Consider the following 24,988-nt stretch of genomic DNA (forward strand, 5'->3'; position numbering starts at 1 on the left):
TCAGATTTGGAGGTGTTGTCTGCTCTCTACACGGTCGAGGAACCAGTTACGGCTGCTTGACTCGAGTGTCATTAAATCAGCACTAGAATAATACAAATATTTAATTTAGACAAAAAAAGCTGTATCATTAAACATGTCTGTATTTTTTTTAGGGAAAACCTGCAGTTTAGCAGCAAGAAGATCACCAAATGCCATTCGGCCGCTTTTACGTAATGTGTATCACACTCAAAGAGGGGTATATGGATACAAACCCAAGAAGACAGAAAGCGATTTGAAACTGAGCAAGACAGAAATGATCCATGCATGCATACAAGGTCAGTGTATTATGTCATTAATCGAAGTATGTCAATTTAGTTAAAGTTGTGTAGACGTCATAAGAAATGTGTGTGAAATATATGTGAACTTCGGAAGTTTTCGCAAGTAGAAAAAGACACATTATGTCCACGTTGGAGTATCAAAAACTGGACTGGACTTCGATTTGTTATATACTGGAAAAATTAAACCAGTTTAATTTTGCTTAAATTTGAATGTGAGTGTAACTGTTTTAAATTCTATATGGGTATGTTTTGAATGTGTTAATATTAGTAACAACAGTTGACTGATCTTCAGTGTTCTAAGAGGAAAATAAACTCATTCAGAATTTGAGCTATCGAATAGAGTTGATGCCCATGACTCACATATCATCAGAAGTAGCACTGAAATGTCCATCTGTATGTCACACTTTGCCTATATAACTTGGTACAGTACTTAAGTCTGCAGCAAGGACCATCATCAACATAGAACAGACCTATAGCAGGCGTCGATCTTTAATGCAGATTTTGTTCCATGTTTTGGTAGATCATGGACTGGCGCGGTTAGTTGAAGCTTACCGAGCACACGGGCACAAAGCAGCAAAAGTGAACCCTTTATTCACCGGAGAGGCAGCGGTGGATGTGGTGCCTGAGGTTCAGATCTTAACAGAAGTCATTCACGGACCTTTCAATACAAGTGGTATGTAGCTCTGTTTTATAAAAAAAAAAAAAATAGGAAACCACTCTTTCATGACTACATATATGCTGTATGATGCTATTTTTAAACAGCAATAAACAATAGGTGTTCATCAGATGACACTGACTCTTACTACAATTTAATTTAATTATTTATCTTAGAATAATTTTTCAGCATCATTTTATAGTGATGCTTACAGAACCATTTGATCCATTCCCATTCAGAGTATATAGTCACTGATCCATTAAAATGTTGTACATTGAAATGATTTACAGTTTCAGCAACCATTTGGGTAGCTCAGCATTGCTAAACATGTGAAAAGAATCTATTACTACATCTGGATCATTTTAAATACATTAAACACTTATCTTTTGTATGCCTATGATTTGTCTAAAGGCTTATTGCACTTTGGGAAGGCAGAGGGTTCATTAGAAGATGTGTTGCAATACCTCAATCATACCTACTGTGGCCACATGTCCATCGAGACAAGTCAACTGCAGACACTGGAGGAGAGGGAGTGGTTTGCTCAGAGGTTTGAGGAGCTCAAGAAAGAAGTATTCACTCCAGAGGAGAGGAGACAACTGGCTACATTAATGCTCCAGTCCCAGGTAACACTAAGAAGAATATCTGATCGTTATATATTCAACAATTAAACTGAATTTGATCCTCCATATTCCAAAACTAATGAGAACAATAGCTCTATTTTTAGAGCCCTTACAAAGTTGTTTCCTGGATATAATGTAATGCAGAACTATTTTAGAAAATAGTTCAAGCAAAAGACAAAAGTGAAAATCTATTAAAAATCCACCAGGGGGCTCCTGAGTGGCGCATCCAGTAGGCGCACCATGTGGAGTGTAGGATGCACCCTATAGCCTGGAGATCGCAGGTTCGAATCCAGGCTACGTCACTGCCGACTGTGAAAAAATAAATAAATAAAATCCACCTGCAACAATATGCTATGAAAAAGTAATGCAAATTTATAAAATGAAGATATACGTCTTGCAATTTAACTCATCTTCAACCACTGGGTTGTATCCAGATACCAGGGCATGGGCTTATATATGAAAGCAAAGTGGTAACAGGTTTTTCAAATAAGCCAGTTTATACAAAAGTATTAGCTTGTGTGCCTATTTATGTTCTAATAAGGTATCAGTACTGTACTCTACCACACATATTCTGTTTAACTCATAGCATTACCTGCATTTAAATTATTTTATTTTTAGGAATTTGACCACTTCTTGGCTACCAAGTTTGCCACAGTGAAGCGGTATGGTGGAGAAGGGGCAGAGAGCATGATGGGATTCTTTTATGAGATCTTTCGTCTCGCTGCTTACAGCGGAGTGACTGATGTCATCACAGGAATGCCTCACAGAGGAAGACTAAACCTCCTAACAGGCCTCCTTCAGTTCCCACCTGAGGTGACTATTTTGAGGAATGCAATGTACACTATTTCTGTATGGGAAAACATTTATGTATTACCTTTTTTGTTTTGTTTTAACAACTATTAATTAATATCACATGGGTGGCTTTCGTGAATAAATTGAACTGTGTTTTTCTTCCTAAAGCTAATGTTTCGTAAGATCAGAGGGCTGAGTGAGTTTCCTGAAAACTCCCCGGCCATTGGAGACGTGCTGTCGCATCTGACCTCCTCTGTGGATCTGGATTTTGGCTCTGGGCACCCTCTCCACGTGACTATGCTACCTAACCCTTCTCACCTGGAGGCCATCAACCCAGTCACTGTGGGAAAAACTCGAGGAAGGCAGCAGTACAAGCAAGACGGGGACTATTCCCCAGACAGCTCAGCTCAGCCAGGAGACAAAGTCCTCTGTCTGCAGGTAAGTGTACTACAAATCTCATGGCTTTGTGGTGCCTTGGAAGTTTTCCTTGTTACCACTTGCTACAAAAAAACATAATGGATTTTTTTTTTCAAATTCTAGTACTGTAATATATACTGGTATAATTTCAGAAGTGATCATTTTAGAGATGACTCAATTGTTCGTTTTGTGTATAAGGTGTACGTTTTAAGGCACAGTACAATGCTTGCATGACAGGCACTTTGTAAACACAAACATTACTGTTAACGTATTGTTAAGTGTTTATGAGGAGCATTGATTATCCCTGAGGATAACTTAATAACTACAATAATAGTACAACAATAAATAGCACTGCACATACCATAATATGCGCTTTTTGTATTTAATTACAGGTCCACGGCGATGCCGCATTCTCTGGCCAAGGAATTGTTCCTGAGACATTCACTATTTCAAACCTCCCCCACTTTAGAGTAGGTGGAAGCATCCATCTGATTGTAAATAACCAAGTGGGTTATACCACTCCAGCTGAACGAGGAAGATCCTCATTGTACTGCAGTGATATTGGTATGTCAAAGATCACTACACTACTTCTTTAAAATGCAGTCATTTTCATATGTCAATTCCATTGAACAGTGCAGTTACTTATATTCATGTCCACCAGGTAAGATGGTCGGCTGTGCTGTGATGCACATTAATGGAGATGATGCAGAGGAAGTGCTTCGAGCTACCCGATTGGCCATGGAGTATCAGCAGAGATTCCGTAAGGATGTGATTGTCGATCTGCTGTGTTACAGACAGTGGGGTCATAATGAGCTGGATGAGCCTTTCTTTACCAATCCTGCCATGTACAAAATCATCAGGTATGTCGCCTTTCAATCTGCCTGGAAGGGAATAATCTGACATGTAAAATGTTAGCCATTGTGAAAATGCTAACGAAGTAGGGCATGTTATTAAAACCTTACTTAAAGTTGCAAGCTAATCTACCGTAACTGTTGGACAGTAGGGGAGGAATGGTACTGTAATTAAACTTGGTTAAAATAATTTTTCAGTATATTTATTTCACTTCCCTCTCATCTAAATAGAAAGGCCTGTAAACATCTTTAGAGGGACTATCAATATCCTGAGTAGCTTTTTTATGAAACAAAATGCTGCTTGCAATCTCTTCTATCATGTGGCAGGGATCATGGATTCCTTCCTATTTATTTTGTTATGTTTACACTGCAGATCCCGGAAGAGTATTCCTGACTCGTATGCAGACTGCTTGGTAGCAGAAGGACTCCTGACTGAGCAGGAAATTTCAGAGATAAAGACGTCATACTACACCAAAATGAATGAGCACTTGACCAACATGACACTGTACAGCCCACCTCCCACCAACCTGCAGGGCCATTGGAGGGAGCTGGTGGAGCCTCAGGCTAAGATCACGACTTGGGACACGGGGCTCTCCACTGACCTGCTGCAGTTCGTGGGAGCCAAGTCTGTATTCATCCCTGAGGATATCCACCTGCACAGTCATCTTCACAGGACGCATAAGCAGGTGAAGCCTTAACGAATCAGACCACAAAGTCACTGTAAAGGTCACTAGCATACATAAAAGCATAGGCCACAATATAGTTTACATATAAATGTAATCACTTTTTATTTTGCATGTATGCTACAATCTAATAAAATAATAATTACCTTAAAATTACACAATATGTATGTAAAATAATGACTATATCAAAGTGCTATTTAAAATAAAACTAAACAAATTATTCTACAATAGTGATATATGAGTATGTCACACTGCACACGTCACTCTGGTCTGGGCAGAACGTGCATAACACAATCTCTTTAGGGGACCAGGAAATTACATCACAGGAAAAAAAAAGCAGTTTACTGCAAAGTTTGTTATGCATAACAAAGAAAACTGGGATGTTTGGATGCAAGGGATATATAATGATTTGAATGTTGAAATGGCAAGTACTGTAAAAAGTAAACTTTCAGACCTATCAATATTCACTTTAAACATTTTTTCAGGCCAGACTGCAGAAACTGGAAGAGGGAACAAAATTAGATTGGTCTACTGTTGAAGCAATGGCATTTGGTTCCCTTCTCTGTCAAGGTATGATTGTAACACGAAAGAATTTGACAAAGACTACTTACATTTTGTTACATGCCCATCGAAAGTCTAATTTACTTGTGTCTAGCGGGAACACTGAGTTTAGTAGCCTCACATACTGTGTAAACATTGGGCTTGGGAAGTTTCAAGTTGAGCCACTCTCCGCCATTGCCAGGGTCTGATAAGCCACTGCATCCAAATAATAAATCACTTGCAGGGACAAGATATTTTGGGGAACAGTATACTAGGGTTGGGACGTTATTGAAAATCTCTGAAATGATAATTGCAGGATAAAAAATTGTGATAATTGAAATTATCATGGTGTTTGCTCATTTAGATTCTGCTGGTTAACAAAATACAGAAGTCCCATGCTAAACGGAGGACAGGTTACCTGGGATAATTAAGCGTCCGGTTTAAAAAAAAAAAAAATGCATGCATGCATATTTATACTGCTTCATTTATTTTAAATGTATTTCCCCTTTTGCTGCTCCGTTTTTCTAAAATACCATTTCTGTGTTGTGTTCTTTGTAAGAATGTAAACTGTACAGTATACAAATAGTAAAATCAAATGAATACCCACTGCATTTTCTTTACTTTAGCCTATAGGCTACTGTAAATAATAATGGTAACACACAAAATCAATCATGCCTTCTCTGTACACATTACTGTAGAATTTGGAAAGAATAAAAGATTATTTTAAATTGAAACTAAATGGGTCTTTTTACCCAACTACTTAATACTATACAAAACAACAAAATAGTTCCGCATTAACAAGCTCCGATACCATACAGTACCTTACATATACTGCACACAATAAAGAAACAGTACATTTACATAGAATAGTTTAGTGTAGGTGTGCAAGAAACACATAGCCTACCTGTTATTTTCTAAAATAGTCCGCAATTGTTTTCTGGTATGATAACCTTAGTAAAGCATATTTTGCACATACAGTACCTCCAGTGGTAATTACGCAAAATGGTCACACATTATTTGTATTCTAGCAGCTACAACTTGTTTTTTTTTTCTCTTCTAAAGGGTTTAATATACGTATCTGTGGACAGGATGTTGGACGTGGTACATTCAGTCAGCGTCATGCGATGGTAGTCTGTCAGGAAACCAATGATATGTACATCCCTCTCAATGACTTAGTGCCTGAACAAAAGGGTTTCTTGGAGGTAACATAAAGATCTTTGCAACATTGCAGTGTTTGGAGGAAATGTACTAGTAACAATATATACTTTCTCAGTTTTTTTTGGTAGAATTTTTTATTTATTAGGGGTTTTAAAAATAATTGATTGATTAACATGATCTACCTGAGTGTGGTATAAAAAAAAGAACAGGAAAAAAAAATATTGACTAATGGCAGAGGATACTTCTAAAGACCTTGGCAAAAGGTCAACTGGAAGGTATACCCACTGATTGACAATATCTCAGAATAAAAAAAAAAGTCAAAAAAAGACTGCAACTTGCAGCATTTCCTCATCGGTGCTTTCCTTTCACAGCAGGACTACAAGTTTATCATCTTAGTTGCAAGTAAGCTGATTTATTTTTATTCAGCGTCTTTCTTTCAGACGGTGTCAAAAAATGAACAGCTATATCGTAGTTTTTCTTCAGCTAATCTAAATAAAATAGCACTCAGTAAGTTAACTTTGTTAGTGAAACTTGAAAGTTTACGGTATACTAAAAATATATCTGTTAAATACAGTATTCTGTGTTGTAGTGCAACTGGTCATTTATAGTAATATAAATGCTCTTGATGTGTTTTTAGTCTGTTTCTTTTAGACATGGCATTTGGATGAAGAAAACGCGAATGAGCAGTACAGCTCAAAAGAAAATGTCAGAATACATCACTAAAAGTGATTACTTGTGATTGTCTTTCAGTACAATTTCACATCCCTAGCAAAGGTGTGATACATCAATCAATAGAACAGAAGATTCATTGATCAATAGAAAATGTCAAGGCTAAAACCCCTAGTATTTTTTTTTTAATCATTTCTGTAAGTAAACTGCATTCTTGTGTAATTAGGTATGCAACAGTCCTTTGTCTGAAGAGGCTGTCCTTGGTTTTGAATATGGAATGAGCATCGAGAGCCCAATGCTGCTACCAATCTGGGAAGCCCAGTTTGGAGATTTTTTTAATGGAGCTCAAATTATATTTGACACCTTTATCTCAGGAGGTAAGGAAAAGAAACAATCCACCCTGATATTCATGTGATACAGCCATTCGAAATATATCAAATAGTTTGTGAAAATGACATTGGCAATGAAATTGGTGTTGCAGTAAAATTACCAATACTATTTAGGTATTCCTTTTTAACTACATATTGTAAAAATATAGTAAAACATATATAGTGCGGTCAGTATTATCAGCTTGTGTCATACAGCACCCTATTATTCGATATGTACCTTGTTTGGCCCCAAAAGAGCATCTTCCTTGTTTTTATACTGTTTGTTTGTAAGTCCTCCTTTTTTTCCAATAGTTTGAATGTTATCTTCGGTTTAATTATCTGTGCAATATTTTGAAAGAAAATAAAGCGCTTCTTGCCAACCTACCCCTTTAGACTTGCTTGAGTTAAACGAGGTTTAAGAATGTAAAGGCTGGTTTCACAGACCCCCAGGACTAGCGCTAATCAGGATCTGTGAAACCAGGTGTACATCTAAAAATAAGGGCCCATGCAAGTTTCTAACCAATGTCGTGGTTTATGTTTGCAGGTGAAGCTAAGTGGCTTCTTCAGAGTGGCCTAGTTATCCTGCTACCTCACGGATACGATGGTGCAGGCCCAGAACACTCCTCCTGTCGTATTGAGCGGTTCCTGCAGGTGAGTTCCTTGAATGTGTTTGTTGCTGAACAACCAACCAAGCCATGTTATACTTTGTGGACAATCTTGAATCTATGATGAATATTATTAGAGAGGAGGCATAACATTTGTAATATAATGTACCAAATATAGCATTATTGTTGGACTATGGTTGTTTAGGAAATACCATGTACATACTGAACCTTTCTTTCTGAACTGACATTTCAGAATGTCAAACATACCAGGGAACCAAATATAATCCAAAAATGTACTAAGTATATAAAACATTGTTTTCCCTTTTCTTTTAGTTATGTGACAGTAAAGAGGAGGGTGTGGATGGAGACAATGTCAATATGTCAGTGGTAAACCCCACCACTCCTGCGCAGTATTTTCACCTGTTGCGTAGACAGATGATCCGGAACTTTCGCAAACCCCTGATTGTTGCTTCTCCCAAAATTCTGCTCCGCTTTCCGGTGAGAGTTTATAAACTTCTAAATTTATATTGTTTATTCATTTATTGCAAATAAACAGCGCTAAAGTCAAGGTTTCGGTGTTGGGTCAGTATTTTTAAAGGGTGCATAAAGTTGAGGGCATTGCCACTATATATATATATATAGTGCTCCCTCGCTATAACGTGGGTCTCGGGGGACACACAATATGAGCGTTATAACCGAAGAGCGTTATAAACGGGGGAGGGGGTGGGGGCCGCCGCGGGACATATCAGCACACATCTGACTAAAATACAAAATAAAATAACTCCCTCTCTATAATGCACATACTGTATAATGAAGAATAAATGTAACTCAACGCTATATTTTTACCCCCCAAAAAAAAGGGGAACATTCCCACTCGTGGATCATTTTAATTAGCAGTTTTTAAACTATAAATAGCCTGGCTAAACTGTGGTCGGGAGTTCAGTTCGAAGCGACAGAAGCAAACGAAGTGCGAGGAGAGCGGGTCGGGAGAGGGGAAGAGGGAATGGGCTCGCCTCAGGTCCGGCTGCCGGAGCGGGGCTGTAGCGAAGCTGAAGCGTCTCATCTCCCAGAGAAAGCCACAGCTCCTCTTGCAGCAAAAAAGTAAATACATTAGGAAAGATAACCACGTAATAGGCCTAATATTTATTTAGTTATAAAACGAATGCTGAATAAGATGTCTGTGTTATAAAGTGCCAGCGCAGTTTTTCTTCAGTTTAGATACTGTATCAAAAGGGAGAGACAGAAACAGAAGTTAGACTGAGAAGTTGTTTATAGTTTGAACAACACCAGTACTGTATTTACTGTAGAAATATTGCATGAATCACTAGTATAGGGAATTGGGGGACTGTAGGAGCGTTATATCCGAGGCGCATTATAACAGAGAGCATTATAGCGAGGAGGCACTGTGTGTGTGTGTGTGTGTGTGTGTGTGTGTGTGTGTGTGTGTGTGTCTATATATATATATATATATATATATATAAATAAAAATTCAAAGAACAACCTTATTTCTGTTTCCTGCTTGTTCCAGGGTGCTGTATCAAGCCTTTCAGATTTGGCTCCAGGGACAACTTTCAAACCAGTTCTTGGTGACCCATCTGTGGATCCCAAAAAGTAAGGGGTCACAATTGATTTTAAGTTTAATTTCAAGCTCTCTAGTCAAAATAATAATTGGATAACTGTATACATATTCCTCTTGGATCTTTAAACATGTGAATGCAGTTAGTTTTTAAATGGACAGTAACTTGTGACTTAAGCTATCCTTGAACACTTGCAGCATTTTTTTTTTTTTTTTTAAACTGCAGTCATTTGTTTTGCACATCACATATTTGTCTTTGTTATAGTGTGAGTAGAGTGGTATTGTGCTCTGGCAAGCACTACTATGCCCTGCTTAAACAGAGAGAGGCTTCTGGAGAGGCTCAGAAAAACACTGCCCTGATCCGAGTGGAGGAGCTTTGCCCATTCCCTGTGGAGGCACTACAGCAAGAGCTGAACCAGTACAAAAATGCAAAAGGTTTGAAACCTAGTCTGCTATTCGTATGTTTAATCCACGTAGTGCGCAACACTCAATTATATAGTTCTATGGTTGCCAAGGCAACCCCAGCATGTCAACCTAGTTTTAGCTCTATTGGTTTCAATAGAATGTGTCAGTGCCTGGACGGTGCTTAAGTATCCCCGTCAGTCCACCGTGCCACACCTACAACTGCTAAAATCCCATTTAAGATGGATTTTTAGTATTTATTTATTTATTTATTTATTTATTTCTTACTTAGCAGACACCCTTATCCAGGGCGACTTACAGTCGTACATTTTAAACAACATCAATATTAAAATGAAGACAAACTATCAGATACAACTCAAAAGTTTTATTCAAGCACAACATATCAAACATCTGCACAGCCGAAAGGCCATATTTAAATGAACAATTAAACATAAAAGGGTTTATTTTCTAACTTACCACATATAAAGCACTACTTCAAAAAAAACTATAATAAAATAAATATTTCAAAAGAAATTAGTGTGTAAACAGGAATATGTACATACAAAAGCTTTTACAGCTGCTGTATAAATGTATAAAAAACACATTATACATTTTATATACATTTTATATATTTTTTAATGTACACTTTGATCTGCATTATAGATTTTATTTGGAGTCAGGAAGAACCTCAGAACATGGGACCATGGTCTTTTGTAGCCCCAAGGTTTGAAAAACAGTTATCGTGTAAGGTAAGTAGATAATTAAATCCTATTACCAGCAACAATATGTACAAATGTTTTATTTTCTTTAAAAAAAAAAAAAAAAGATATATTATACTGTGGATGTTTTGCCCTTTTTGTAAATTTGTTAGTTAATTTGCATTCAAAATCTTTGTAACTTAAATTGAATGTTCAATAATGGACACCACCATCCCTGACCCTTGTGTGGTTCTGTTCCTTCCCTGCAGCTTCGGCCTGTCACCAGGCCTCCTCTACCAGCACCTGCCGTTGGGATTGGAATGGTCCACCAGCAGCAGCAGGAAGCTTTACTGTCTCAAACATTTTCTTAAAGGTACATTGGGAACCCCTGAAGCTATCCGCACTGTGCCTGCAAGAGAAGATCAATCATAGCATAAGCCTCAAGGTTGGATAAATTCAAACGCAATCTATTTTCCTATGCAACATCTGCTGTTAAAGTTGGATTGGGAATTTAAGCTATTAGTGAAAATAAAAAAAATACTGAAATGTGATGATCTTTTGAGATATGTTGCATCCTAGAAATCTGCTAGGGATTGGATTAAATCCAAACTAAGGTTATATCTGCACCAAAAATGTGTCCTAGGCATTTCCCAAATTAAATGGTAGTGAAGCAACAACAAACAACTGTTTCAGTACTAAAACTCTTGGCTCAAATCTGACCCAATATGGATAATGTCTCAATTTTACCCATAGTGCAGTTCTACTTACAATAGACCCATAATCATGTACTGTTGACTGCCTTTCTCCCAAAGAGGTCCTGATTCGATAGTTCATTTTTAACAACAGTAAAACCCCACTGTGTAATTAGTCATGCTAATATAAAGAAACACATACTCTATGGAGTTAATAAATACAATTGTATACACATTACAGATATTACTCAAATCCAATACCACATTCTGATAATTGGATAGATTTTCACATTCGCTTGTTAGCAACTAAAGGTTTTACTGAATAGTCACATTAACACTACAGTGCTGGAAAAGTCTCTGACATTTTATGTTTTTTACATAAATGTACTACTTTCAGAGCCTATAGAATGTATTTGAAAGCATTAGAAACATAAATCTTCCCTTGAACAATAAGGAGTAATGTATTAGCAACTTTCCCCCCAATATGCACTTAATTAGAACAGAAATAAAATACTTGTAATACACTGTCCCTTCTATTAATAGCTATTTATAGACCACAGATTTATAAAAGGTGTGAATAGAAGTTATTGATCTATATTTATATACAGTATGTATTATTGAAAAAGATAGTGGAAGGTAGTTTAATTGGTTTTCAATTTAGAATTTAACAAATTGCTTCAATATTTAGCAAGGAAAGATTAATCTGTTGAAGGCATAATGTTCTTCTGTCACTATATATATATATATATATATAATTGGAAAACCAACAACAGTAGTAATTCTGAAATTAGAGTGGTTTTATCTGTGGTCTGTGTGTGTTTTGTTTTATGTATCATTTAATTTGTTTATACACTGTAATGACAGGTCATTGTTTGAAAAAGTTGATATTTGGTATGAGACATTACTCAATCCATAATTTAAATTGTTTTAATTACTGTCCCAAAAACCTAATCCAAACCATAACAATAACCCCTGTTAACAGTTGGACATGTTTGAGTTTAATAAAGTTGTTTCATTATAATTTGTGAATGTAAAGACTGTTTAAACTGAATTCCCAACAAATATTCAGTGACAAAAGGTAAATGCTGCCTATCCAAATACCTTTGAGTTCTGTGATGCAGAGCTTTGGGAAAAAATAAAGACATCTATTAATATGTTTGTCATTGTTGTTTTACTTTACAGTGTACTTTCAGGGGTAAATTGTGTATTACATTGCATGTAGGTGTCTTGTCAGGGCAGTATTTGCATGCCTAATATTTGTACACACACACATTATATATATATATATATATGGTACATTTAAAATGCTGTAGCTAATTAAAATGCAGAATGTCAGTACAGTAACATTAGCCATATCCACCGAATGAGCAATTTCTATAACATCTGTAAAATTTTCTAATGTTTTTTTTTTATGTTAATCAGTTGTTCAGTGGTAGACAACCTTGGCTCTTTTAGCCCATCCCATTGCAAGACCTTTTTTTCTAACCAGTTCCTTCATTACAGTACATTGCTGAAAATGTATTAAATAACTAAGAACCTGGCTGGAACAAAGTACAAATGGAATTGACAATAAAAGCCAAGGGCCAAAGTTTTACATAAAACGGGGGTGGAGGGGGGAATCTCAGGTAAACTGTACATAGGTCTAAATTAAGCCTCAACTGGTACCTCGTTCAGCTAAGATGAAGTGGGCTTTTGATACCTTGGTCTCAACTGAATTTGAGCCAATAACAGTCTTTTTTTCACTCGTTTTCAGCATCAGGTTAACCCCCAGTTGGGTGGAACGTTGCAAACGATCCTGCCTGTTTAAATACGAAGTCGCTGGTTGAAACAACCTGTGCTACTTAGTAAGCATTTAGCAATTCACACTGTGTAATGAAGATACTAGACAAGGGATAGTAATCTTTTTTTTACGAAATTTATACAATTACTATTTCAAGCTACATCTCAACAATTAACGTGACTACATAATAATTTGCATAAGCTAAATATGACATTTTATTTTAAACCACAATAAATTGTTTCAAATTCCCCGCGACCACTTCTTCCAAAAAAGGGGGAGGGAGCTGCAAGCATTGCTGCAAGGGTCCTGCGCAATTTGCTGCCCTCAGAGAAACCTTATAGCCTACTGCTGAAAAAAATTTTTGAACTAGTGCGAATTTTATATAAAAAAAGGTTATGTCTTATTTGAGTAAATTAGTAAAGAGTAATGTGTATGTTGAGAGTTGTATACTCATATATACATACTCATATAAATACTAATAATTTACACTCCAAGTCGTGTTACTAGGTAGGTTGACGTGTCCAAAACTAATCCGTGGGCTACACAGCCATTTTGTTTGGAAGAATCACGTGACGTGTCCTACCCTTTTGGCATCCCCCAACAGAGAGAAGAGAAGAGAAACGGCACAGTCGCAAAACAGCAGAGGGCACACACTTATGTTTTTACATTCTAAATGTTAATTCTTGAAGCGCTTTTAAATTGTACTTTCAAACATGGGAAGTAAGTATATGATTTTTGGTTTACATATGAAACATAGTTATGTTTTCGTAGAACTGAGGTGTAGGTACAGCCTAGCGTGACTTGGTTACTGTAAAAATCACAGTGCTGCTACTAGTACCACTCAGTTACTAAAATTAAAAACAGCTGCGTGAGTTGAACTAAACCGATTCATCTTTAAGCAATCTCCTTTTATACAGCAAATATGTAGATTCAAAGAAGTAAAAATAAATAATAATTAGAAAGCACCAAACACGTTAGAAACAAAGTTACATGGAATTGAACCGAATTTAATAAAATTAGATAGTTGTTTGTTAAAGTACTTTGAGTTATACTTGTTTTGTTGTATTCCAGCCAAGTTATCTCAAACTTTTTAAGTCGTCAGTTGCATCATCATTGAGTTAAATGTCACTGAATGTTCAAGTTTGTTTTTGGTTTTTTTCCCCCAGATTGTACTTATAGCAAACGTTTTTTTTTTTACTACAATGGGAGTGTTGGGCAAACCTAATTAATTTTTAAACTATACTATGTGTTCAATGTATTTGGCTGAAAATCGCAATTGCATTCTATATAATTAATTTTACATTTATATGTAGTCAGGATATGATGCTGGTGGTATTACGCTGTGATTATTCTTTTAGCACATCCCATTAGATAAATAAATTAGAGCTTAGAATGGTTTTGTAAGTTCGTATTCAACAGTGACCAGAAAGCAAAACCACATCTTGGTGTCCATTTACAAAATGATCAACTAACTGATAATGGCTCAAACTGCTGCTACATTGTAATACAGAATGTTTCGTATTTGCATGATACTTTCCAGGCTGCATCGGAGTGTTATGTTGTATAATAATAATCAAATACATTTTATGTTACATTGTGATACTGCAGGGAATAGATTTATGGGTTGAACTAAACGTTATATGTAAGAATATCAAATTGATCTAATATCTATATTTTTTCCTTTTACTAGTTAAGTTTTTAGAAGTTATAAAGCCCTTTTGTGTTGTTCTACCTGAAATACAGAAGCCTGAAAGAAAGGTAAGAATATATTCTCACATTTGTTTTGGTGACCCTCCGATTATTTATTTCGCCCTTGTAATGATAGGGAAAAATAAAGTATTTAACTAACCTAAAGTTCTCAAAAGATTCATAAAAAATAATTTGAATTAATCGACATTAAGTGTTGTGGATGTTTGGATTGTATGTAGGAAATTGGAATGAAATTTGGGTAAAGATGAAAATAAAGCTGTCCATAAAAGGAAGAAAATGTGTAGAACCAACAGATCCTCAGCACAATGGGACATATTTTTTAAACATTTGTTAGCACTGCATTAAGTAAACTTTGCTCATGTGTACTGTGTAATTAGGTGCTAAAAAGCATGCCCATTCCTCACCTAATAGCTTGGGGAAAATCACAGCTTGGTAATTTATTTAAGAAGTGAAAGCTCTCAAATATTGAAGTTTCCATTTTAGTATTAATATGATTGGTGCTGTGTGGTGGTGTTGTTGTTGTTGTTATTATTTGTTTGTTTTTAAAAATCTAATCAAATTTTTTTTTTTTCCAGATCCAGTTTAGGGAGAAGGTGCTATGGACGGCTATAACACTTTTTATATTCTTAGTATGCTGCCAGGTAATGTACATACACTTAATATACATTTTTTAAATCATATAGTTACATATGTATATTTTTGTAAATAGTGCTGCAGACTGTGTTTTACTGTCAGATTGTATTTGTGGTGCATGGTGATACTAATGGGGATAAAATGGTTTAAATCCATAGTTTCTGGTGAACCACCTACAAACTCAAAGGGCTGGTAGATTTAAATCTCCTATTTGGACCACTGTTGGACAGAAAATGGGATGGCTTTATAAAGCTGGGATGTATTTGTGTTCATGATTTTATACAGTAATGAGACGTTTTTATTTTTGTTTTGCAGATTCCATTATTTGGAATTATGTCATCAGATTCGGCTGATCCTTTCTACTGGATGAGAGTCATCCTGGCATCTAATAGGGGTAATATTTTCTTGTTCTAATGTTAAGAGTTTATTTACAATATGAATACATACTGTAGTTTGCAAGTGGAATGATTTGCATCCTGTGTTGTGGTAATAACCTCTATTTTAACTTTTCCTTATTGAAAATATACCTGTTTGAAACTACCTGGCTGGAGGAGATGGAATTACATCATTTTTACATATTTGTTTGCAGGTACCCTAATGGAACTTGGTATCTCTCCAATTGTAACATCTGGCCTGATCATGCAGCTCCTGGCTGGTGCTAAAATCATTGAGGTTGGAGATACACCAAAAGACAGGGCTCTATTTAATGGAGCACAGAAATGTAAGTATTAAACAGTTGAATGACGAACCACAAAAGCTTAATACAACAAAAGTTGCTGTAATGCATGTTTATTTTTGTGCTTAATTGTATTTGACTAATACAGTCGGCGACGCTTTATCGGGACACCTTAGGAGAAGGATAAATATCCTGAATAAGCGGCTGTCCCAATTAAACGAGAGGCAGTTTAGTTTAGACGACCTTAGTCACACTTTTTTAATTCTTGATGAAAAGAATAAAATCGCATTCACAGCAGCCTGAGAAACCACAGGAGACTGATCTTTCAAGAGTTTAACCTGGTTTACGCAATTTACACAAGTCACAGCGTAACCACATATTCGCTGCGCTACGCGACCTGTCTTGCTTTGAAAAGCGATCTCTGTTTATCATTTGAAAATACTGTATCCCAATTAAACAAAGGGACATCCCAATTAAACAACATAATAGCATTGAGAAGAACCATCTCCCAGAGTTGTATCCCAGTTAACCAGACATCCCAATTATCAGTATCCCGATTAGGCGGCACTGACTGTAATAGTGAAACATTGTAATTTCTGCATCATGTATTAATATGTTTTATTTAAAAAAACAAACCTTTTCTTTCTTCCCACCAGTGTTTGGTATGATTATAACTATTGGTCAGGCCATTGTGTATGTTATGACTGGAATGTATGGAGATCCTGCAGAAATGGGGGCTGGCATCTGTCTCATAATCATTATTCAGGTGAGTGATTTATCAGTTTTGTGTTTTTTGACTATTTCAATTCCTTGCTTTGGACCTATTGGCTGTATTGTTTTATGCATTAGAACATAGTAACTACTTGTGCAACTTACAAGTAGTAGTAATTATAATAATAATAAGAAGAATAAGTTATCTTGGTTACTTTTGTAGTCACACTTTATACTATAAATACTCAAACAAACAGTATACAGTACATCTAAGCAGCGGCTGAGTCGTGGGGTTATACCGCCAATGGTATCTTGCTTTAGATTAAATCACAGTTTAGATCAAGTTTTAATGAGGCTTTTTTGTTTTTTAGCTGTTTGTTGCTGGCATGATTGTGCTGCTCTTAGATGAATTGCTTCAGAAAGGATATGGTTTGGGATCTGGGATTTCACTCTTCATTGCTACAAACATTTGTGAAACCATTGTCTGGAAAGCTTTTAGCCCAACCACAATCAACACTGGGCGAGGTATGTAGTCCTTTTAAATGAATGTAATTTTCCAACAGCAAAGCACCTATATTTTTTTTTTAAAATAGCGTTAAACAGAAAATGTATAACCACAAGCGTGTTTGAGGGTGTGTGTCTCGTGTCTCTCCTCTCTCTCTCTCTCTCTCTGTAGCTTTCGAGTTAAGGTGAGAAAGTAATAGCTATGGAATAATGGGTAATCAAGATATGCAAATGTCAGCACTACAAGAACCAAATCATGTATATTTTCTTTTTTTTTTTTCTTTTTCTTTCTAGGAACGGAATTTGAGGGTGCAGTGATTGCCCTCTTCCACCTGCTGGCTACTAGAGCTGATAAAGTCCGTGCTCTTCGTGAGGCTTTTTACCGCCAGAATCTGCCCAATTTTTTGAACTTGATTGCTACAGTGTTTGTCTTTGCTGTAGTCATATACTTCCAGGTGGGTTGAAATATAACACGGCTGTATAGTTGTTTGTCTATGCATTAATCACATTTAAAGTTTTATAACTAAACTAAAGTCTTGAATTGAATTTTTCAGGGATTCCGGGTAGATCTTCCCATCAAGTCTGCCCGTTACCGAGGACAGTACAGCAGCTACCCCATTAAGCTTTTCTACACCTCCAACATTCCAATTATCCTTCAGTCTGCCCTGGTCTCCAACCTTTACGTCATCTCTCAGATGCTGTCTGTTCGATTTAGTGGGAACTTCCTGGTCAGCCTACTTGGGCAGTGGGCGGTAAGCAGAGCTATTTGCATGTGTTTTAAGATTAATGATTTTATAATTGTACCCAAGTAAGACAGTAGGACAAATGGTAAAAAAATCTATATTACTTAAGTAATTTTAAGTTTTTTATGAACTTGTAAAGTACATTTAGAAAGCAAATTATTGATTATCTGAAACCACAGGGTGTTTTATTGACCACTGTACTGTATAGCTAGAGAAATGCTTACCTAATTTTGTAACATGTTGAATTTGCAGGATGTAAGTGGAGGTGGACCTGCTCGTTCCTATCCAGTTGGGGGTCTGTGTTACTACCTTTCTCCTCCAGAGTCAATGGGTGCCATATTTGAAGATCCCATTCATGTTATAATTTACATTATTTTCATGCTGGGATCGTGCGCTTTCTTCTCCAAGACATGGATTGATGTTTCTGGTTCATCTGCAAAGGATGTAAGTGAAATGGAATCTATTTTTTGGAAATTGGATTTTGTGTTATGGTTGTAATGTGAAATACAAATTATAGTACAATTGGGTTTTCTCTGCTACCATGTAGTTTTTTTTTTCTTCCTAGTAAATAGTTTTGATGTTGACCTTGCAAATTTTGTTATATTAACAAAGTGTATTGCATTATAAAACCTGCCATATTTGCATGTATAAACTAAAGATTTACATTTACATTTTATAACTATAGGTTGCTAAACAGCTGAAGGAACAACAGATGGTAATGAGAGGCCACAGAGAAACGTCCATGGTCCATGAGCTCAATAGGTAAGAGAACTATTCATGCTATTTCTTGCTGTACTTTTAGTAAGGATTGAGTTTTGTTTGGCACACATTACATTATGCTAACTTGAAATGTAAATGTTCTTGTTCAGGTATATTCCTACGGCTGCTGCTTTTGGTGGTCTGTGCATTGGAGCCCTGTCAGTTATGGCCGACTTCTTGGGAGCCATTGGATCAGGCACTGGGATTTTGCTTGCTGTTACCATCATCTACCAGTATTTTGAAATCTTTGTCAAGGAACAGGCTGAAGTTGGAGGGATGGGGGGCTTATTTTTCTAAGTGCCCAATTTGGAACTCTTCCTTATTTAATGCAAAAGGGAAATATTTTTTTTGTACATCAGTTTTTGTCTAAAAGGTTGTTGTAATTTTGCTTGTCTGTGTCCCATTTTGTAATGGGATATTACGCTCTGCCTGTGGGCAGCACTTAGTGCCAGCTGCCTTAAAATGTTTACATGAACTTCTTCAGTATCAAGTGTTGCCTGTAATGCTACAAACCAATGCATTTACCTGTTTAAAACACTACAGAATTGCAGTGAAATTGATTGCAATCTGTCAAAAAGGTTTCTGAACACAGATTAAATAATGCTTATTTCCATATGTAAGTGCTATAGTAGCACTTGCACATGTAGTGACTTCTTAGGATATGCCTCTTTTAAATTTTCTATTTATGCATCAACTTTAAACTTACTTTTAAAAAACTGTGTTCAAAAACCCTTGTATAGTTCCTTGGAGGTGATGAGATTTGAAACAAGGCAAACAGTACTTTGTTCACAGTGATTGTGAGCACTTTATGTGCAGATATTTCATAGTACTTGTTATGTTCTGCAGCAGTAATGTACGATAACAAGTGTAAACAATAAACAACTGTTTAATAACTTGTGCAAAAGTTATGACTGAAGAATGCATGGGTAAGATATGGTGTTATTAAGTCAGTTACATATTACATTTTGTTTATGAATTAAAAATGTTTGTAATTATCAAAATTGTTGCTGTTAAGGGGGGTAATCATTCATTGGGATAATCCACTTCTATACAATTGGAAAGTAAGTTTATAGTGTAAAAACATTGCATTCACAAAAAGAAAGTCTTAAACTTTTCTCTTCTATTTACACACATGATGGTCAGACGTGGTAATTTCAAATTTCTAACACTTGACACTGATTGGCTTGTTTGTGTGACATGATGATTTTAACCCTGCATGGCATGCCTGTAATGGATAAGGACAAATACATAAATGGTAACAGACTATCCCAAACCAATAGCATTCCACACATCTTTTTCAAAAGACTGATTTGGATCTATGAGGGACAACAGAACTGGCAGAAGGCACAGGTGTCTTTGTCCATCCATCAACAGTCCAAAGCACCTTTGACCATTGTTCCATAGTCCAATTTCTGTTCTTGTGCATATCTGAGCCTTTGTCTTGTTCCCTTAACAGAAATATTCTTACTGCAACGCATCTTTAAGTCCTGATTTCAAGAGTGACCTATGTACTGTTGATTTGATGAACAACGACACCTGTGCCTTTTGCCAGTTCTGTTGTAAATTCAACGCTTGTCTTCTTTCTATTTCTTAAGGATATTATCTTCAAGTATTGCTCATCCTTGTTAGACAGCTTTTTGGGTCTTCCAGTCCTGGGTTTGTCAATTACAGATGATGTTTCTCTGTACTTGTTGATTATGCTTCAGATACCACACCTTGAAAATCGAGTGATGCAAGCTATTTCACTTAATGTTTTTCCTTCTTTATGCAAGTCAAGGTTGTTATAATAGTAGAAACCACTAGTGGATGTTTTGATTAAATTGTTAACGCTCATAATGCATCAGAGTAGAAAAATGTGCAACATGTCTAAGACTTCTGCACAGCAGTGTGTGTATATATATATAATGTATATATGTATGTATGTTTTGCTGGGTATAGTGAAAACCTAAAAATGCCATATAAGCAACCGTAATCTTAACAGGCAGTTTTAATTCTGGAATTGTGGCAAGGTTTATTTGTTTTCTCTGAGTTGTGTTAAAACATGCCAAAGAGCTTTATTTGGATCCATTACAAATATGTAAAAGAGGAATGTCGACTTATATTCAGGATTTCAGAACTGGCAGTTCAGTTGGCTTTGATTTTGCATGTGTCCTCCCCATGGCATAGATGTAAACTCTTGCATCCACCACCACATTTTCATTCTTCACCATTTCTTAAAAAAAAAATGAAACAACTTATTACTTCAATAAAGCTGCAAGGGCTGGTTAGACTTTTGAAACACTGAATTCCACATGCTTAAAATTACAAAAGCAACCCTGATATTGATGAAAATGTGTAAATTAATAGCAAAAACTTACCATCAATTTTCTTCTGCAATTCATTTAGAGGAACTAGAACTACCTCCACAAATTCTGCAAGCAAACATACATATAATGAACAGAAGTAGTGCTCAGATGTGAATAAGTAAATAAAAATTAGGTTTTCCATGGGCATGCATAACACAAGAAAACATACCTCCATCATCTGTAAAAAGACAAAAAAACATGGTTAGCATCATTTTATTAAGTGATTTGCACTAGAGAAAAAAAAAACTAGGCTGATTAAAATATCTATAGCTTAACCTTTAGCAAAGTCATTTAGAATATGGGAAATAATAAAGTATTTCTTTATTCAAAAGATCTAGTTTAGAAACTGCTAATACACATAACAAATACTGCTTTTTAACCTTTACCTGAAGGTCAAAATGAGTTCATATACATATATTTTATTGATCTGCCAGAATTTAAATATAATACATGGAGCTAATACAATAACCCAGTAAATCTTTTATAATATGCAATATAATTTTTTACACCTCACATTTTCATAAAATGCACACATTTTAGTAAAACATTTTAAATGTAAAAAAAATCATAGATATTAGTGAACAAAAAAATGGCCAATGCTTTTTGTGTTGTTTTTAATGCTGCACTACCGGTCTGGATTTTCAAGAATGGACCATGTTAGTGTTTTCTTTTTTTTTTTTTTTATTGTACAGGAAAGAAAATCTTACCAAGCTTTTGTTTGGGTTTGATATTTTCAGGATCATCTCCATTAATATTGACCTTCACAATGTGGGTTGTGCAATTTGTCAAACCAGGATCTAGACAAATGGCTAAAAATGAAATGATTTGTAGGAGTTTAATACAATTGGAAAGTCATTAGTAACTGCACTTGCAATATGTTTTACAAGGGCATGTGGTTCCAGTATCAAAACTTAGTGATCCTCTCAGTCAATCAGGTTCGGAGTACAGCGGTCATTATGCCACTGGCGGATGCTCTCTGAAACTAATGGGACTTTAGAAGTATGAAATAAAACAGTAAGCGATCTTGTAAAAAAAAAAACCTACAAACAAAATGTCTTCATACACAAAAAACATTTGCTTGGTTTATAAAAGCACTGTGGTAATATCCTCTGTGATCTTATCTGGAGGTAATTGATCCAGGGTTTTTATTTAATGATCTAAACAGCGCTGCATTTAAAAGGTCTATAAATTTAAGATGTGCCGGTTATGACAAATCCTAAACCCAAGCCAAAGTATGAAATACAATAGCAGGTTACCTGGAGAAACCCCAACCACCTCTCCTTTGTATCCAGTCTCTTCCAGTAGTTCCCTCAAAGCAGCATCCTCTGCACTTTCATTATCATCAATGAGGCCTGAAACACACATTATGTACACGTTCAACCACGTTTGTATAAAGAATGTGTGCTCTGAAATCATCTTCCAACAATTGAGGCTGCAAACAAATACTACTACACAGCATAACTATGCTTTGTTTTAAAGCTCAGTGTTTAGGTTTATTATGCAAAATGCAAACATCATTGATATGTGAAGAAGCTGAATCCCCTTACCTGCTGGGAACTCAAGGCAGTAGCAGCCCATTGGTGGTCTAAACTGTTTTACCATTACAAGGCAATCATAGTGGAGAGTTCTGTTTAAAACAGCAAATATTGCAACACCTAAAAGAATAAGAATGAAACAACATTGTTATCCCATTTTTTTAGGCGTGCTAATCAAAATTATGATATGAAAAATATGTTCTTCTGCCTGAATCTGAACTTAACTTTGACATTGCATTTTAGAAATAATGCAATGTCAAAGTTAAATAATCAGTGTAAACTTGTGTATCCATTTTTATTTTATTTTAAATAAAGTAGAAAATATTTAGTTTATATAAAACGGAATTGTAAAAGCAAAGGGTCCCATTTGTGTACTAGACACATTGGACTGTAGTGTAGTCGTGTACCTACCATCAGCTGAAGAAGTATGCTTTTTAGTTGTCCTCTTCACTGTTTCCCAGGTCCTAAACCAGCAGTAATACAAAATAGCTTGTTAAAGTCAAATAAGTTCAATGAAGTGATAAACACACACACACACACAGTATCATGAACACAGTTGTGAGGAACTAAATTGTCATGGAAAAAAAATACTTTCTGGCATTGTTGCAGCCATGTTATCATATTAGATATTGATTGATAATGCTGTCTCCTCCCAAACTGAATATACCTTGTTTTGCCAGAAGGGTCAGTGTAGGTTGTCTTTTCAAGTTTTACCCATTTTCCTTCTGCAACCACCTTAAACAAAAAAAATAAAAAAAATTCAATACTGCTTTGCAGTTTAGTCAGGGCACCCTCTGTCATAACGCTTTTGAAATCTTTGCTTCTGCCCATTCAGCAGCTAGTTACTCCAGGCCAATTGACCAGATGTCACCTGTACAATTGATAAAAAGCACTCACCAATATGCCTATTTAACAACAAAGTGCTGTCAACCTGCCAGAAACAACTTTACTTCCAATATTCTAAGCAAATCAATTCATTTGCTTTTTGTTTTTTATACTTGAACACTTATTTTTTTTTTAAATTCTGTATTCCTTGCTAAATGTAGGGCAGCAGTGTGGAGTAGTGGTTAGGGCTCTGGACTCTTGACTGAAGAGGCATGGTTTCAATCCTAGGTGGGGGACACTGCTGCTGTACCCTTAAATAAGGTACTATACCTAGATTGCTCTACTAAAAACCCAACTGTATAAATGGGTAATTGTATGTAAAAATAATGTGATATCTTGTAACAATTGTAAGTTGCCCTGGATAAGGGCGTCTGTTAAGAAATAAATAATAATTAACAATTTACTTTGTCAGTGCACATGTCTGTCCTTAGATTGTGCACCTTTGGGAATTTGGCTCTATCAGTAGGTGTCTAAGTGTAAGCATAAAGGTTCAGTTTATTGCTGTTAAAGTACAATTTTGTATGAATATTTGATTCCTAGACTATAAACACAAAGTTGATTATGCTCTGTACCTCTTCTTCAATGACAGATGGTATAGTAGCTTTAGGTGAGTCTCCTACTGATCTGTCCATGTTCACAGTGCTGGTCCCTTCTGTGTTCACAAGCTCAAAGTCCAAAATGGAGTAATTCGCTGTTTGCAGTACCGTTATCTATTAGAGGCTGAAGATACCCTGATTCTGTAGGAATGCAAGTGACCACTGGCTGACCTCTTGATCTCCACAAAAAAAAAAAGAATACATTGACATTTTAAATAATAATAATAATAATAATAATAATAATAATAATAATAATAATAATAATTGTTATTATTATTATTGGCTGAATTTGTGAAAATGGAGATGCAATTTCAATCTTGTATACTACTAGTCGCTGAGTATTGTGTTGAGATCCAACAAGATTTCAAGGTGCAATTTAGGCATTTGTTCAAGCAGTCCTAAAATAATATGCCACAAAAATAATGACTTTCTCCCCCTGTTAAACAAACTATCCTGGTTATACTTGCTGTGTTCCTTACTTCAGTTCAAATCTTCAAGAAATGAACAGTGGACTTATAAAGAATACTAGTGATTGACTATAGCACATGGCGTAGTTTCATTAAGGGTTCATTTCAATTGTTAATCAGTCACACATGTAAAACCGATAGCAAATATAAACGTATACTACTAGACTTGCAAGAAACGATGCAGACCGTATGTGTTAATAATATGTACAATGGTGTTGCATCACACCATTATATATATATATATATATATATATATATATATATATATATATATATATATATATATATATATATAACGCTTTCCTACAGCTGTTAATGCCTTTATTCTATTTTAAAATTATAAAGCTACAGTTTTATTTACCTGCATCGAGCAATCTATCGTATCGGTGCAATGAGTTCACAAAGTTGCTTCATCGCTCACTTCTCAAATCTTACATGGCGTTCTTTGCAAATCCTTCCGTAGCACTGATCTTTATCCAGTTTGTACTGTACTAGATATCAATTTAAAGAATGCAATAACAACTGTGTTTTACACAAAGTTATAAATTGGTTATCAGACAAATAAAACAGTCTAATTTTAAGCAGCTTTAAGAACTAAGCA

General features: G+C 35.7%; 3 protein-coding genes across 5 annotated transcripts; 2 read left to right on the forward strand and 1 right to left on the reverse strand.

Moving 5' to 3' along the window:
• The first annotated feature begins 7 nt into the window (after window positions 1-7).
• LOC117419461 (2-oxoadipate dehydrogenase complex component E1-like) lies at window positions 8-12,195 on the forward strand. The gene is made up of 17 exons (XM_034032216.3): window positions 8-314; window positions 838-990; window positions 1,384-1,595; window positions 2,211-2,405; window positions 2,553-2,822; window positions 3,194-3,365; window positions 3,463-3,661; window positions 4,026-4,338; window positions 4,821-4,905; window positions 5,938-6,077; window positions 6,929-7,079; window positions 7,615-7,721; window positions 8,009-8,173; window positions 9,204-9,286; window positions 9,517-9,686; window positions 10,317-10,402; window positions 10,621-12,195. The coding sequence occupies exons 1-17, from the start codon at window positions 134-136 to the stop codon at window positions 10,720-10,722; spliced, it is 2,784 nt and encodes a 927-aa protein (XP_033888107.1). The 5' UTR covers window positions 8-133; the 3' UTR covers window positions 10,723-12,195.
• A 1,029-nt stretch (window positions 12,196-13,224) lies between these two features.
• On the forward strand, window positions 13,225-19,452 carry LOC117419422 (protein transport protein Sec61 subunit alpha). Of its 2 annotated transcripts, XM_058985996.1 has the most exons (13): window positions 13,225-13,330; window positions 13,428-13,543; window positions 14,514-14,581; window positions 15,109-15,174; window positions 15,482-15,560; window positions 15,756-15,887; window positions 16,499-16,608; window positions 16,925-17,078; window positions 17,352-17,512; window positions 17,612-17,809; window positions 18,053-18,244; window positions 18,486-18,562; window positions 18,670-19,452. In XM_058985996.1, exons 2-13 carry the CDS (start codon window positions 13,537-13,539, stop codon window positions 18,854-18,856), a joined length of 1,431 nt encoding a protein of 476 aa, XP_058841979.1. In that variant the 5' UTR covers window positions 13,225-13,330; window positions 13,428-13,536; the 3' UTR covers window positions 18,857-19,452. The 2 variants fall into 2 exon arrangements, with proteins under 2 accessions (XP_058841979.1, XP_033888043.1); XM_034032152.2 differs by lacking the exon at window positions 13,225-13,330 and having other exon boundaries at window positions 13,337-13,543.
• On the reverse strand, window positions 19,430-24,882 carry LOC117419430 (ADP-sugar pyrophosphatase-like). 2 transcript variants are annotated; one of them, XM_034032164.3, is made up of 10 exons: window positions 24,749-24,882; window positions 23,897-24,099; window positions 23,107-23,174; window positions 22,851-22,903; window positions 22,452-22,559; window positions 22,161-22,256; window positions 21,612-21,713; window positions 21,074-21,082; window positions 20,917-20,970; window positions 19,430-20,771 (listed from the first exon to the last, which is right to left on the reverse strand). In XM_034032164.3, exons 2-10 carry the CDS (start codon window positions 23,954-23,956, stop codon window positions 20,662-20,664), a joined length of 660 nt encoding a protein of 219 aa, XP_033888055.1. In that variant the 5' UTR covers window positions 23,957-24,099; window positions 24,749-24,882; the 3' UTR covers window positions 19,430-20,661. The 2 variants fall into 2 exon arrangements, 1 of the variants encoding a protein (XP_033888055.1); XR_009307254.1 differs by having other exon boundaries at window positions 20,917-21,082; window positions 23,897-24,093; window positions 24,749-24,870.
• Between the last annotated feature and the right edge of the window lie 106 nt (window positions 24,883-24,988).

The sequence above is a fragment of the Acipenser ruthenus genome, chromosome 14 (genome assembly GCF_902713425.1).
Source record: "Acipenser ruthenus chromosome 14, fAciRut3.2 maternal haplotype, whole genome shotgun sequence".
NCBI lineage: Eukaryota > Metazoa > Chordata > Actinopteri > Acipenseriformes > Acipenseridae > Acipenser > Acipenser ruthenus.

Coding starts and splice junctions, on each gene's coding strand:
- LOC117419422 (XM_058985996.1), top strand. Junction 17,079..17,351: donor CACAATCAACACTGGGCGAG/GTATGTAGTCCT, acceptor TTTTCTTTCTAG/GAACGGAATTTGAGGGTGCA. Junction 17,810..18,052: donor GCCTACTTGGGCAGTGGGCG/GTAAGCAGAGCT, acceptor TTGAATTTGCAG/GATGTAAGTGGAGGTGGACC.
- LOC117419461 (XM_034032216.3), top strand. CDS start 134: ATGTCTGTATTTTTTTTAGGGAAAACCTGCAGTTTAGCAGCAAGAAGA. Junction 4,906..5,937: donor TGGTTCCCTTCTCTGTCAAG/GTATGATTGTAA, acceptor TCTCTTCTAAAG/GGTTTAATATACGTATCTGT. Junction 8,174..9,203: donor AAATTCTGCTCCGCTTTCCG/GTGAGAGTTTAT, acceptor TGCTTGTTCCAG/GGTGCTGTATCAAGCCTTTC.
- LOC117419430 (XM_034032164.3), bottom strand. CDS start 23,956: ATGGACAGATCAGTAGGAGACTCACCTAAAGCTACTATACCATCTGTC. Junction 23,175..23,896: donor CATCTGTCATTGAAGAAGAG/GTACAGAGCATA, acceptor TTTTTGTTTAAG/GTGGTTGCAGAAGGAAAATG. Junction 20,772..20,916: donor ATTGCAGAAGAAAATTGATG/GTAAGTTTTTGC, acceptor TTTTTTTTTAAG/AAATGGTGAAGAATGAAAAT.